This window comes from Pongo abelii, chromosome 17, assembly GCF_028885655.2.
Source record: "Pongo abelii isolate AG06213 chromosome 17, NHGRI_mPonAbe1-v2.0_pri, whole genome shotgun sequence".
Taxonomy (NCBI): Eukaryota; Metazoa; Chordata; class Mammalia; order Primates; family Hominidae; genus Pongo; species Pongo abelii.
The window spans coordinates 61,524,951-61,539,271 of NC_072002.2; the positions used below are offsets into that span (position 1 = coordinate 61,524,951).

The 14,321-nt window shown below is 58.3% G+C and overlaps 3 protein-coding genes across 7 annotated transcripts in view; 1 reads left to right on the plus strand and 2 right to left on the minus strand.

Annotated features, from left to right (window-relative positions):
* Nucleotides 1–14,321, plus strand: part of KATNAL2 (katanin catalytic subunit A1 like 2) — a 495,511-nt gene that overhangs the window by 153,126 nt on the left and 328,064 nt on the right. The window lies entirely within an intron of this gene.
* On the minus strand, nt 726–2,438 carry LOC129051563 (elongin-A3-like). The gene has a single exon (XM_054537853.2). It carries the CDS (start codon nt 2,436–2,438, stop codon nt 726–728), a length of 1,713 nt encoding a protein of 570 aa, XP_054393828.2.
* On the minus strand, nt 12,499–14,214 carry LOC129051584 (elongin-A3-like). Its single transcript, XM_063717015.1, has 2 exons — nt 12,693–14,214; nt 12,499–12,617 (listed from the first exon to the last, which is right to left on the minus strand). Exons 1-2 carry the CDS (start codon nt 14,212–14,214, stop codon nt 12,499–12,501), a joined length of 1,641 nt encoding a protein of 546 aa, XP_063573085.1.

Sequence of the window (14,321 nt, forward strand, 5' to 3'; positions counted from 1 at the left end):
ATCCAGGCTGGAGTGCAGTGGAATGAGGAAGGGTCACCGCAACCTCCGCTTGCCCAGCTCAGGCGATCCTGCCACCTCAGCCCTTTAAGGAGCTGGGACCACAGGGGCCGTGCCACCACGCCGGGCTAATTTTGGTATCTTTTGTGGAGACGGGGCTTCTCCGTTTGGCCCAGCCTGGTCCCCACCTCCTGGGCTCAAGCGATCTGCTTTCCTCGGCCTCCCGGAGGAGGATGGCTCACGATTAGAGGATCATGCCCGGCCTTTTATCTAAAAGAAAACAACAACAGTAACAAGACATTTTGCGTAGTCGGAGTTATCAGTGTCAACTGATGGATTGAGAGTTTGTGTCTAAGAAGTCCCTGTGTGCTCCATGATTTCAGAAGAGAGAACAAACGGCAAAAGGGACTCTCACATCTCGTACCTGATTTATGATGGCAACTAGGGCGTTGTTTAAAAAACGGTCGGTGAACCACCAAAGCAGAGTTGATCCGAACGCGTTCATAATATCTTCTGAATTCTGAGGTGTCCTCCAAGCAGGGAGGCAGTGGCCGGGTGTGGGAGGCAAAAATCACAGGGCCAGCGCTTGACACCTGCAGAATTCAGAGGCTCAACTTTGCACCCAGCCAAGGGTCCTGGTGTCCATTGGAAGTTTCGTTCCCCAACCCGCGTTGACTTTGCATTGGTCCTCCTCCCCCCAGATTTTATGTGTCAGGCAAGTCCTGAGTTTATCGTCGGGAGAATCTTCTCTTGTAGTCTCGAACTGCCTTGGCCATCAGCGGGGCCACTTTCTTGGCAGCCTGTTTCCGGGTCTTGGCCGCGGGCGCCGCGTGCTCATTGCTGCTGCTCAGGCAGGGGTTGGCCCGCTTCTCAGGGAGCCCGTGAAGGACGTTGCTGCTGCTGCTGCTGCTGCTGCTGCCGCCGCCGCCGCCGCCGCCGCCGCCGCCGTCCCCGAGGCCGGAGGCAGCCTGGCTGCTTCCTGCGGGCTGGGGGGCTGGCTTGATCTCCCCGTTTCCGGGGTCAGCGGCTCCTGCAGACTTCTCTTCCCTCCTGGAAGCATCATAAGGCGTCTTGGCCACAGAGTTGAAACAGATCATCTTTGTCTGTCGGCCGCTGGGTTTGTTTTCAAGTGCAGATCGGATTTTCGTGGTCACTACTCGCAGCCGCTGCTCTCGGGCGTCGCGAAGCCGCAGGTACAGCTCCCGCCAAGACTCGTGCTCCTGCGGCTTTTCTCCCTTGAAGTCCTGGAGACAATGAATCCTCCATAATTCATCTGTCTCTCGAGCGAGTGCGTGGTTGTCTTTCTCTGTGCGATACAGCTGATCAGGCGTCCACCCTTCCGGAACGGGTTCAAGAACCGAGTAGGCGACCCCTCCCACGTCGCCGAGGGCGTCCGGATTGTTTCTAAGCACCGGGAGGCACTGCTGGCGCAGCGTCAGCACCTGGAGCTGGCAGGCAGGCCTGGAGCCCGAGTACACCTGCAGCCTAGCATTCACTCTGCGTCCAGGGAAAGCGGCTTCCTCCTGGAACGTTGGCGCGGAGAGTGCTTCTGGCTCTGCCTGGGAGGTCATGGCCTCAAAAGCGGACAGCAGATCGTAGTTGGCCTGCATCCAGGCCGCTGAGGGGTCCCAGAGCTCTGCGAAGAGAAGGCTGGGCACCGTTTTCGGCCCGGCGGAATCAGCGCCGGCCGCCTGCAGCCTCTCTGACTGGCTTTCCTGGACAGGAGGCGATTTGTGAGCCGAAGCCCAGCGGGACGATTTGCGCCCCTTGCTGTGGCTCGCCACCGCTTCCCCCTGAGGTTGGCCCTGGCAGCCCGGACCCGGCAGAGGCCCGCCCTGAGCGGCGTGAGCGTGGCCTCTTCCGGGTTGCTTCCCGGGCACAGCGGGCTCAGGGCCCTCGGGCGTCGGGAGGGGAGCGGTGCGCGTTGGAGGGTCCCGACGGGGGCCGGAATCAGCTGGGGCCATTCTGGGGCGCTGTCTCTCGGCTCTGGGCTCGCGACTGGGAGACCTCGGGTGAGGTCTCTGTTGTCCCGGAGGTGTTCTGCGTGCTGTCCGTCCGTGCTGAGGGCTGTGAGATGGGCTCCTGGGGGCCGTCGCGTTTTCTGGGAAGCCCCAGGCCTTTTCCTGGTCCTGGAGAGCCTCCCCGAGGCGCTGTCGGGAAGCGCTGTCCTCAGCGTCCTGTGGGTCAGGCCCGGTGTTTCGGTCCACAAGCACCAGCTTCTTCCACCGGGCCGCTAAGTCTCTGGCAAAGTCGCCCACGTGCTGGTGCTTCCGCAGGCGCTTCACCGTCTTTCTGATTCCAGTCTCCGCCAGGATGTCTGCCGTCATGGGCAGGGCGGAGAGTTTCTGCAAATATTTCTCCAGCTTTTTGGGGTTCGTCTTCGTGGCCAGACGCACCTGCAGCTTCTGCACTGCGCGCAGCGTAGTGGAGCCTGCCGCCATCTCAGCAGAGCTGTGCAGGCGTCGCTGTCCTCGCGTTCGCGGCTCTGTCCTCGGGGCGGCGGGACACGAAGTCTGGGGTGGCCGGTCCTCGCTGCCCGGTCGCCAGGCAGCGACCTCGGGATGTGGAGTCACAGCCTGGCGCGAGCTCGGTCCTCGGAGCAGTGGGCCACTGGTTCCGGGGCGCTGGTCCTCGCGGACCGCAGGCCTCGGGGCGTGGAGTCCCCACAACCTGGAGCGAGCTGGGTCCTCGGAGCAGCGGGCCACTTGGTCTGGAACGCCGGTCCTTGCAGACAGCTGAGCAGGCCCGCTTCTGTCCCTCGGGATGTGGAGCCGCAGCCTGGAGTGACCTCTGCGCTGCGCCGTCCGAGGCGGAATGCAGCTGGGCTGCCAGAGCCCGGCCTTATATAGCCAGCCCCGGGCCCACCCAGGACTCAAGCCCTGACCCCCTTGGGCCTTGGGCAGCCCCGCCCCAATACGAATTCATTCCGTCAGCCCAACGCAGCCAATCGGGACGGTCCACGCCAGGTGGACTGCTGTGCCCGGCAGGTTCATTAGGTTAATTGCAGCCTGGACACACCCCACTGAGTTCTACCGTTGGCCCTCCTTGTTCCCAGCCCCCGCATCTGTGGATTCCCAAGGACACAGACAGAATCCCCTTGGGAGTAAAAGCGAAAATAACAACACCGCAAGACAAAATCGTAGGAAGGAGAACCAACAGAGGAGGACAACTCTTTACCTGGGATTGCCGTCGTGTGAGGGGACTTGGAAACATTCGTAGAAAAGTGGGATTAAGGGAGAAAAATGAAAAAGGTGTATTTTACTTCTCGACCCCGTCTCCATCAACTTCGAGACCCTTCTGGAAGCAGTGTCTCCTCCCCGCCGTCCAGCCCATCCCTAAAGCCCCCCAGGGTCCTGGGAATGTAACTGTTTCCATGCAATCTTTCTTCCGTTGTTAACTGAAGAAAACTGGGTGCCCTTTACAGGTTTTCTAAGACAAGGAAACGAAAAGAAGTCAGCAGGCGCCAAATCAGGACGGTAAGGTGGACGCCTCGTGATTTCCCATGGCAAGTCTTGCCCAGCTGCCCTCGTTGGAAGAAAGGCATGAGCAGGAACGTTGTCGTGGTGGAGAAGAACTCTCTGGTGGGGACCTTCTCCGCTCCAGCTTTGGCTAACTCTCTGAAAAGGCTCTGCCAGTGAGCAGATGTGATCAGGGTTTGGCCCTCCAGAAAGCCAACGAGGAGAATCCCTCTGGCATCCCCCCCCAAACGGTGGCCATGACCTCCGCTCTTGACTGCTCCTCTGTGGCTTCGGCTGGAGCACTGCCACCTCTTGCTAGCCACGGCTTCGTGCTTGGTCTTCAGGATCCTGCCGGGTAGAGCCAGGTTTCATCTCCTGCTGCCAATCTTGGAAGAAATGCTTCAGGATCTTGCTCCCACCGGTTGTTTAAAATCTCCTCGGAAAGGCTTGCTCTGGCCTGCAGCTGATATCGGCGCCACGGTTTGGGCAGCCGAGTTCCACTCTCACCTTTCAGTCCGAATGGGGAAAACACAACCATTTGAAGTATGAGGATTCGGGTGTTAAGCCTTTTCTGAGAATTACCCTCCGTGTTGTGTAGAGAAATAGGTAAATTTGCTGTGTTTCCAGACTTCCGGCTACCTCACGAAGAGGATCCTAGTGCAATACTGGCCATGCTTCCGGAGCTCCCAGAATGAGGATTGTTTTGTAAATAGGTGGGAAGAGAATTGAGCTGTCCTGGGTCAGTGTAGCAATGTTACAGCAGGATCCTTAGGTTGATGCTGAATTCTATTCTGGGGCAGGTTTATGTGTTGTGTGGGGGTTGTTTCCTTTCTGTCTTTTGGAGCGGGTGTGTCGCAGTGGGAGCAGGGATCTGCTGAGGTCTGTCTCGTTCTCCAGTAATGAATGAGTTTAACGGGTGCAGCCGCTGTTTTCAGTAGCACGCCAGTGGGGGCATCGATGAGCTATGAGGAGCTAGAGCTTGCTCGGATTGCTTCCTTGTGTTTGTGTTTTGAGTTGTGTTTGCTTGTTTCGTGCTTGTTCTCCATTTCGGCAGGGGAAACGATTTTCCAGGAAGGAAGGTTGTTGCCAGTGGAAAACAATTTGGTTCCGAGGGACTGGGGTTTCTGGCTGGGAGTGGGGAGGGGCTGCAGGGTGATCGGTGGCCACTCCACCTCCTCCAGAGAGAGCGTGTGGCTTCTCTGCCTTGGGGAGGATATTCTGCTCTCTTGTGAGTTTTGCAGGCCACCTGAGATTCTCTCTTGAATTGCTGTCAAGAAATAGGGACGGGCGTTGTCTCTGGCCCTTGCTGGGGAAGGTTTTCTGAGGTTTTGTTTTTCAATTTTGAGACGGAGTTTGGCTTCTGTTGTCCAGCCTGGAGCGCAGTGGTGGGATCTGGGCTCACCGCAAACCCCGCCTCCCGGGTTCAAGCGATTCTCCTGTCTCAGCCCCCTGAGTAGCTGGGATTACAGGCGCTCGCCAGCAAGCCCAACCGAGTTTCGTCTTTTTAGAAGAGACGGGATTTCCTCAGGTTGGTCAGGCTGGTCTGCAACTCCTGACCTCAGGTGGTCCGCCGGCCTCGACCTCCCAAAGCCACGGGAATACAGGCGCGAGTCACCGTGCCCGGACATGTCTGAGTTTTACGCGGTCGCTGACTGGATTATGTCCCCTTCCCCGGAACGGATGCTTTTCTGTCTTCCTTAAGGGTGGCATCTCTGTGGCACCCCGTTTCTGGCTCCTTCCGTGTTCTTCAGGCTTGAAGGCCTCCTTTGACGTGCACCGGCATCCACTCAGGTGCCTGCTTCCAGGAGCTTCCCAGCCCCCATGCTGCTGACAGCCCAGGGTACAGGACTTTGATCTCTTCTGCTGCCCTTGCTCGGTTTTGCCTTGCGGCTTATGTCTTTGTATTTCTCTCTCTACCCCTCACTGTCGGTAACGCCTAAGAACGAGGTTTACTTAATGGGGGGGGGGGGGTGGTGTGTGTGCGCGTGCGTGTTTGTGTGTGTGCGCGCGCGTGTGTGTGTGCGTTTGTGTGTGTGTCTTTGTTTGTGTGTATGTGTGTGTGTCGTATCTGGCACACGGACCTGTGACTACCAGCCCGCGTGAAGCCAACAAATGCCCTGAGTTAGAAGGCAAACGTTCACCAAAGCTTGCAGGAGCTGGTAGGAGGTGAAGTCAAGGTAGTTAACCCGGTCATCTCATGGGAATTAGAAACTCTGGTTGGCAGGTTTAGACTTCCTGATCGAGAACCTAAATAAGCTGATTAAGGTGTCGCCATTCTTTCACAGGGGTTCTGGGTGAAAAGACTGGGAATGACTCTAGTAAAAGTGTTTTGACTTAAGGAACGTACCAGTTGTTAGCATTTATGTATGAAAGCCAAGAGTTCCTTTCTTCAAACAAACAGCAGTTTTCTTTGAGGTGTGCTCTGGTTGTGTCATCCAGGCTGGAGTGCAGTGGAATGAGGAAGGGTCACCGCAACCTCCGCTTGCCCAGCTCAGGCGATCCTGCCACCTCAGCCCTTTAAGGAGCTGGGACCACAGGGGCCGTGCCACCACGCCGGGCTAATTTTGGTATCTTTTGTGGAGACGGGGCTTCTCCGTTTGGCCCAGCCTGGTCCCCACCTCCTGGGCTCAAGCGATCTGCTTTCCTCGGCCTCCCGGAGGAGGATGGCTCACGATTAGAGGATCATGCCCGGCCTTTTATCTAAAAGAAAACAACAACAGTAACAAGACATTTTGCGTAGTCGGAGTTATCAGTGTCAACTGATGGATTGAGAGTTTGTGTCTAAGAAGTCCCTGTGTGCTCCATGATTTCAGAAGAGAGAACAAACGGCAAAAGGGACTCTCACATCTCGTACCTGATTTATGATGGCAACTAGGGCGTTGTTTAAAAAACGGTCGGTGAACCACCAAAGCAGAGTTGATCCGAACGCGTTCATAATATCTTCTGAATTCTGAGGTGTCCTCCAAGCAGGGAGGCAGTGGCCGGGTGTGGGAGGCAAAAATCACAGGGCCAGCGCTTGACACCTGCAGAATTCAGAGGCTCAACTTTGCACCCAGCCAAGGGTCCTGGTGTCCATTGGAAGTTTCGTTCCCCAACCCGCGTTGACTTTGCATTGGTCCTCCTCCCCCCAGATTTTATGTGTCAGGCAAGTCCTGAGTTTATCGTCGGGAGAATCTTCTCTTGTAGTCTCGAACTGCCTTGGCCATCAGCGGGGCCACTTTCTTGGCAGCCTGTTTCCGGGTCTTGGCCGCGGGCGCCGCGTGCTCATTGCTGCTGCTCAGGCAGGGGTTGGCCCGCTTCTCAGGGAGCCCGTGAAGGACGTTGCTGCTGCTGCTGCTGCTGCTGCTGCCGCCGCCGCCGCCGCCGCCGCCGCCGCCGTCCCCGAGGCCGGAGGCAGCCTGGCTGCTTCCTGCGGGCTGGGGGGCTGGCTTGATCTCCCCGTTTCCGGGGTCAGCGGCTCCTGCAGACTTCTCTTCCCTCCTGGAAGCATCATAAGGCGTCTTGGCCACAGAGTTGAAACAGATCATCTTTGTCTGTCGGCCGCTGGGTTTGTTTTCAAGTGCAGATCGGATTTTCGTGGTCACTACTCGCAGCCGCTGCTCTCGGGCGTCGCGAAGCCGCAGGTACAGCTCCCGCCAAGACTCGTGCTCCTGCGGCTTTTCTCCCTTGAAGTCCTGGAGACAATGAATCCTCCATAATTCATCTGTCTCTCGAGCGAGTGCGTGGTTGTCTTTCTCTGTGCGATACAGCTGATCAGGCGTCCACCCTTCCGGAACGGGTTCAAGAACCGAGTAGGCGACCCCTCCCACGTCGCCGAGGGCGTCCGGATTGTTTCTAAGCACCGGGAGGCACTGCTGGCGCAGCGTCAGCACCTGGAGCTGGCAGGCAGGCCTGGAGCCCGAGTACACCTGCAGCCTAGCATTCACTCTGCGTCCAGGGAAAGCGGCTTCCTCCTGGAACGTTGGCGCGGAGAGTGCTTCTGGCTCTGCCTGGGAGGTCATGGCCTCAAAAGCGGACAGCAGATCGTAGTTGGCCTGCATCCAGGCCGCTGAGGGGTCCCAGAGCTCTGCGAAGAGAAGGCTGGGCACCGTTTTCGGCCCGGCGGAATCAGCGCCGGCCGCCTGCAGCCTCTCTGACTGGCTTTCCTGGACAGGAGGCGATTTGTGAGCCGAAGCCCAGCGGGACGATTTGCGCCCCTTGCTGTGGCTCGCCACCGCTTCCCCCTGAGGTTGGCCCTGGCAGCCCGGACCCGGCAGAGGCCCGCCCTGAGCGGCGTGAGCGTGGCCTCTTCCGGGTTGCTTCCCGGGCACAGCGGGCTCAGGGCCCTCGGGCGTCGGGAGGGGAGCGGTGCGCGTTGGAGGGTCCCGACGGGGGCCGGAATCAGCTGGGGCCATTCTGGGGCGCTTTCTCTCGGCTCTGGGCTCGCGACTGGGAGACCTCGGGTGAGGTCTCTGTTGTCCCAGAGGTGTTCTGCGTGCTGTCCGTCCGTGCTGAGGGCTGTGAGATGGGCTCCTGGGGGCCGTCGCGTTTTCTGGGAAGCCCCAGGCCTTTTCCTGGTCCTGGAGAGCCTCCCCGAGGCGCTGTCGGGAAGCGCTGTCCTCAGCGTCCTGTGGGTCAGGCCCGGTGTTTCGGTCCACAAGCACCAGCTTCTTCCACCGGGCCGCTAAGTCTCTGGCAAAGTCGCCCACGTGCTGGTGCTTCCGCAGGCGCTTCACCGTCTTTCTGATTCCAGTCTCCGCCAGGATGTCTGCCGTCATGGGCAGGGCGGAGAGTTTCTGCAAATATTTCTCCAGCTTTTTGGGGTTCGTCTTCGTGGCCAGACGCACCTGCAGCTTCTGCACTGCGCGCAGCGTAGTGGAGCCTGCCGCCATCTCAGCAGAGCTGTGCAGGCGTCGCTGTCCTCGCGTTCGCGGCTCTGTCCTCGGGGCGGCGGGACACGAAGTCTGGGGTGGCCGGTCCTCGCTGCCCGGTCGCCAGGCAGCGACCTCGGGATGTGGAGTCACAGCCTGGAGCGAGCTCGGTCCTCGGAGCAGTGGGCCACTGGTTCCGGGGCGCTGGTCCTCGCGGACCGCAGGCCTCGGGGCGTGGAGTCCCCACAACCTGGAGCGAGCTGGGTCCTCGGAGCAGCGGGCCACTTGGTCTGGAACGCCGGTCCTTGCAGACAGCTGAGCAGGCCCGCTTCTGTCCCTCGGGATGTGGAGCCGCAGCCTGGAGTGACCTCTGCGCTGCGCCGTCCGAGGCGGAATGCAGCTGGGCTGCCAGAGCCCGGCCTTATATAGCCAGCCCGGGGCCCACCCAGGACTCAAGCCCTGACCCCCTTGGGCCTTGGGCAGCCCCGCCCCAATACGAATTCATTCCGTCAGCCCAACGCAGCCAATCGGGACGGTCCACGCCAGGTGGACTGCTGTGCCCGGCAGGTTCATTAGGTTAATTGCAGCCTGGACACACCCCACTGAGTTCTACCGTTGGCCCTCCTTGTTCCCAGCCCCCGCATCTGTGGATTCCCAAAGACACAGACAGAATCCCCTTGGGAGTAAAAGCGAAAATAACAACACCGCAAGACAAAATCGTAGGAAGGAGAACCAACAGAGGAGGACAACTCTTTACCTGGGATTGCCGTCGTGTGAGGGGACTTGGAAACATTCGTAGAAAAGTGGGATTAAGGGAGAAAAATGAAAAAGGTGTATTTTACTTCTCGACCCCGTCTCCATCAACTTCGAGACCCTTCTGGAAGCAGTGTCTCCTCCCCGCCGTCCAGCCCATCCCTAAAGCCCCCCAGGGTCCTGGGAATGTAACTGTTTCCATGCAATCTTTCTTCCGTTGTTAACTGAAGAAAACTGGGTGCCCTTTACAGGTTTTCTAAGACAAGGAAACGAAAAGAAGTCAGCAGGCGCCAAATCAGGACGGTAAGGTGGACGCCTCGTGATTTCCCATGGCAAGTCTTGCCCAGCTGCCCTCGTTGGAAGAAAGGCATGAGCAGGAACGTTGTCGTGGTGGAGAAGAACTCTCTGGTGGGGACCTTCTCCGCTCCAGCTTTGGCTAACTCTCTGAAAAGGCTCTGCCAGTGAGCAGATGTGATCAGGGTTTGGCCCTCCAGAAAGCCAACGAGGAGAATCCCTCTGGCATCCCCCCCCAAACGGTGGCCATGACCTCCGCTCTTGACTGCTCCTCTGTGGCTTCGGCTGGAGCACTGCCACCTCTTGCTAGCCACGGCTTCGTGCTTGGTCTTCAGGATCCTGCCGGGTAGAGCCAGGTTTCATCTCCTGCTGCCAATCTTGGAAGAAATGCTTCAGGATCTTGCTCCCACCGGTTGTTTAAAATCTCCTCGGAAAGGCTTGCTCTGGCCTGCAGCTGATATCGGCGCCACGGTTTGGGCAGCCGAGTTCCACTCTCACCTTTCAGTCCGAATGGGGAAAACACAACCATTTGAAGTATGAGGATTCGGGTGTTAAGCCTTTTCTGAGAATTACCCTCCGTGTTGTGTAGAGAAATAGGTAAATTTGCTGTGTTTCCAGACTTCCGGCTACCTCACGAAGAGGATCCTAGTGCAATACTGGCCATGCTTCCGGAGCTCCCAGAATGAGGATTGTTTTGTAAATAGGTGGGAAGAGAATTGAGCTGTCCTGGGTCAGTGTAGCAATGTTACAGCAGGATCCTTAGGTTGATGCTGAATTCTATTCTGGGGCAGGTTTATGTGTTGTGTGGGGGTTGTTTCCTTTCTGTCTTTTGGAGCGGGTGTGTCGCAGTGGGAGCAGGGATCTGCTGAGGTCTGTCTCGTTCTCCAGTAATGAATGAGTTTAACGGGTGCAGCCGCTGTTTTCAGTAGCACGCCAGTGGGGGCATCGATGAGCTATGAGGAGCTAGAGCTTGCTCGGATTGCTTCCTTGTGTTTGTGTTTTGAGTTGTGTTTGCTTGTTTCGTGCTTGTTCTCCATTTCGGCAGGGGAAACGATTTTCCAGGAAGGAAGGTTGTTGCCAGTGGAAAACAATTTGGTTCCGAGGGACTGGGGTTTCTGGCTGGGAGTGGGGAGGGGCTGCAGGGTGATCGGTGGCCACTCCACCTCCTCCAGAGAGAGCGTGTGGCTTCTCTGCCTTGGGGAGGATATTCTGCTCTCTTGTGAGTTTTGCAGGCCACCTGAGATTCTCTCTTGAATTGCTGTCAAGAAATAGGGACGGGCGTTGTCTCTGGCCCTTGCTGGGGAAGGTTTTCTGAGGTTTTGTTTTTCAATTTTGAGACGGAGTTTGGCTTCTGTTGTCCAGCCTGGAGCGCAGTGGTGGGATCTGGGCTCACCGCAAACCCCGCCTCCCGGGTTCAAGCGATTCTCCTGTCTCAGCCCCCTGAGTAGCTGGGATTACAGGCGCTCGCCAGCAAGCCCAACCGAGTTTCGTCTTTTTAGAAGAGACGGGATTTCCTCAGGTTGGTCAGGCTGGTCTGCAACTCCTGACCTCAGGTGGTCCGCCGGCCTCGACCTCCCAAAGCCACGGGAATACAGGCGCGAGTCACCGTGCCCGGACATGTCTGAGTTTTACGCGGTCGCTGACTGGATTATGTCCCCTTCCCCGGAACGGATGCTTTTCTGTCTTCCTTAAGGGTAGCATCTCTGTGGCACCCCGTTTCTGGCTCCTTCCGTGTTCTTCAGGCTTGAAGGCCTCCTTTGACGTGCACCGGCATCCACTCAGGTGCCTGCTTCCGGGAGCTTCCCAGCCCCCATGCTGCTGACAGCCCAGGGTACAGGACTTTGATCTCTTCTGCTGCCCTTGCTCGGTTTTGCCTTGCGGCTTATGTCTTTGTATTTCTCTCTCTACCCCTCACTGTCGGTAACGCCTAAGAACGAGGTTTACTTAATGGGGGGGGGGGTGTGTGTGTGCGCGTGCGTGTTTGTGTGTGTGCGCGCGCGTGTGTGTGTGCGTTTGTGTGTGTGTCTTTGTTTGTGTGTATGTGTGTGTGTCGTATCTGGCACACGGACCTGTGACTACCAGCCCGCGTGAAGCCAACAAATGCCCTGAGTTAGAAGGCAAACGTTCACCAAAGCTTGCAGGAGCTGGTAGGAGGTGAAGTCAAGGTAGTTAACCCGGTCATCTCATGGGAATTAGAAACTCTGGTTGGCAGGTTTAGACTTCCTGATCGAGAACCTAAATAAGCTGATTAAGGTGTCGCCATTCTTTCACAGGGGTTCTGGGTGAAAAGATTGGGAATGACTCTAGTAAAAGTGTTTTGACTTAAGGAACGTACCAGTTGTTAGCATTTATGTATGAAAGCCAAGAGTTCCTTTCTTCAAACAAACAGCAGTTTTCTTTGAGGTGTGCTCTGGTTGTGTCATCCAGGCTGGAGTGCAGTGGAATGAGGAAGGGTCACCGCAACCTCCGCTTGCCCAGCTCAGGCGATCCTGCCACCTCAGCCCTTTAAGGAGCTGGGACCACAGGGGCCGTGCCACCACGCCGGGCTAATTTTGGTATCTTTTGTGGAGACGGGGCTTCTCCGTTTGGCCCAGCCTGGTCCCCACCTCCTGGGCTCAAGCGATCTGCTTTCCTCGGCCTCCCGGAGGAGGATGGCTCACGATTAGAGGATCATGCCCGGCCTTTTATCTAAAAGAAAACAACAACAGTAACAAGACATTTTGCGTAGTCGGAGTTATCAGTGTCAACTGATGGATTGAGAGTTTGTGTCTAAGAAGTCCCTGTGTGCTCCATGATTTCAGAAGAGAGAACAAACGGCAAAAGGGACTCTCACATCTCGTACCTGATTTATGATGGCAACTAGGGCGTTGTTTAAAAAACGGTCGGTGAACCACCAAAGCAGAGTTGATCCGAACGCGTTCATAATATCTTCTGAATTCTGAGGTGTCCTCCAAGCAGGGAGGCAGTGGCCGGGTGTGGGAGGCAAAAATCACAGGGCCAGCGCTTGACACCTGCAGAATTCAGAGGCTCAACTTTGCACCCAGCCAAGGGTGCTGGTGTCCATTGGAAGTTTCGTTCCCCAACCCGCGTTGACTTTGCATTGGTCCTCCTCCCCCCAGATTTTATGTGTCAGGCAAGTCCTGAGTTTATCGTCGGGAGAATCTTCTCTTGTAGTCTCGAACTGCCTTGGCCATCAGCGGGGCCACTTTCTTGGCAGCCTGTTTCCGGGTCTTGGCCGCGGGCGCCGCGTGCTCATTGCTGCTGCTCAGGCAGGGGTTGGCCCGCTTCTCAGGGAGCCCGTGAAGGACGTTGCTGCTGCTGCTGCTGCTGCTGCTGCTGCCGCCGCCGCCGCCGCCGCCGCCGCCGCCGTCCCCGAGGCCGGAGGCAGGCTGGCTGCTTCCTGCGGGCTGGGGGGCTGGCTTGATCTCCCCGTTTCCGGGGTCAGCGGCTCCTGCAGACTTCTCTTCCCTCCTGGAAGCATCATAAGGCGTCTTGGCCACAGAGTTGAAACAGATCATCTTTGTCTGTCGGCCGCTGGGTTTGTTTTCAAGTGCAGATCGGATTTTCGTGGTCACTACTCGCAGCCGCTGCTCTCGGGCGTCGCGAAGCCGCAGGTACAGCTCCCGCCAAGACTCGTGCTCCTGCGGCTTTTCTCCCTTGAAGTCCTGGAGACAATGAATCCTCCATAATTCATCTGTCTCTCGAGCGAGTGCGTGGTTGTCTTTCTCTGTGCGATACAGCTGATCAGGCGTCCACCCTTCCGGAACGGGTTCAAGAACCGAGTAGGCGACCCCTCCCACGTCGCCGAGGGCGTCCGGATTGTTTCTAAGCACCGGGAGGCACTGCTGGCGCAGCGTCAGCACCTGGAGCTGGCAGGCAGGCCTGGAGCCCGAGTACACCTGCAGCCTAGCATTCACTCTGCGTCCAGGGAAAGCGGCTTCCTCCTGGAACGTTGGCGCGGAGAGTGCTTCTGGCTCTGCCTGGGAGGTCATGGCCTCAAAAGCGGACAGCAGATCGTAGTTGGCCTGCATCCAGGCCGCTGAGGGGTCCCAGAGCTCTGCGAAGAGAAGGCTGGGCACCGTTTTCGGCCCGGCGGAATCAGCGCCGGCCGCCTGCAGCCTCTCTGACTGGCTTTCCTGGACAGGAGGCGATTTGTGAGCCGAAGCCCAGCGGGACGATTTGCGCCCCTTGCTGTGGCTCGCCACCGCTTCCCCCTGAGGTTGGCCCTGGCAGCCCGGACCCGGCAGAGGCCCGCCCTGAGCGGCGTGAGCGTGGCCTCTTCCGGGTTGCTTCCCGGGCACAGCGGGCTCAGGGCCCTCGGGTGTCGGGAGGGGAGCGGTGCGCGTTGGAGGGTCCCGACGGGGGCCGGAATCAGCTGGGGCCATTCTGGGGCGCTTTCTCTCGGCTCTGGGCTCGCGACTGGGAGACCTCGGGTGAGGTCTCTGTTGTCCCGGAGGTGTTCTGCGTGCTGTCCGTCCGTGCTGAGGGCTGTGAGATGGGCTCCTGGGGGCCGTCGCGTTTTCTGGGAAGCCCCAGGCCTTTTCCTGGTCCTGGAGAGCCTCCCCGAGGCGCTGTCGGGAAGCGCTGTCCTCAGCGTCCTGTGGGTCAGGCCCGGTGTTTCGGTCCACAAGCACCAGCTTCTTCCACCGGGCCGCTAAGTCTCTGGCAAAGTCGCCCACGTGCTGGTGCTTCCGCAGGCGCTTCACCGTCTTTCTGATTCCAGTCTCCGCCAGGATGTCTGCCGTCATGGGCAGGGCGGAGAGTTTCTGCAAATATTTCTCCAGCTTTTTGGGGTTCGTCTTCGTGGCCAGACGCACCTGCAGCTTCTGCACTGCGCGCAGCGTAGTGGAGCCTGCCGCCATCTCAGCAGAGCTGTGCAGGCGTCGCTGTCCTCGCGTTCGCGGCTCTGTCCTCGGGGCGGCGGGACACGAAGTCTGGGGTGGCCGGTCCTCGCTGCCCGGTCGCCAGG

What these genes read in the sequence shown, in the direction of transcription:
- LOC129051563 (XM_054537853.2), bottom strand. Translation starts at nt 2,438, where the DNA reads ATGGCGGCAGGCTCCACTACGCTGCGCGCAGTGCAGAAGCTGCAGGTG.
- LOC129051584 (XM_063717015.1), bottom strand. Translation starts at nt 14,214, where the DNA reads ATGGCGGCAGGCTCCACTACGCTGCGCGCAGTGCAGAAGCTGCAGGTG. An exon ending in CGGCGGCGGCGGCGGCGGCG is followed by an intron (nt 12,618 to 12,692) that starts GCAGCAGCAGCA and finishes ACCCCTGCCTGA; the next exon opens with GCAGCAGCAATGAGCACGCG.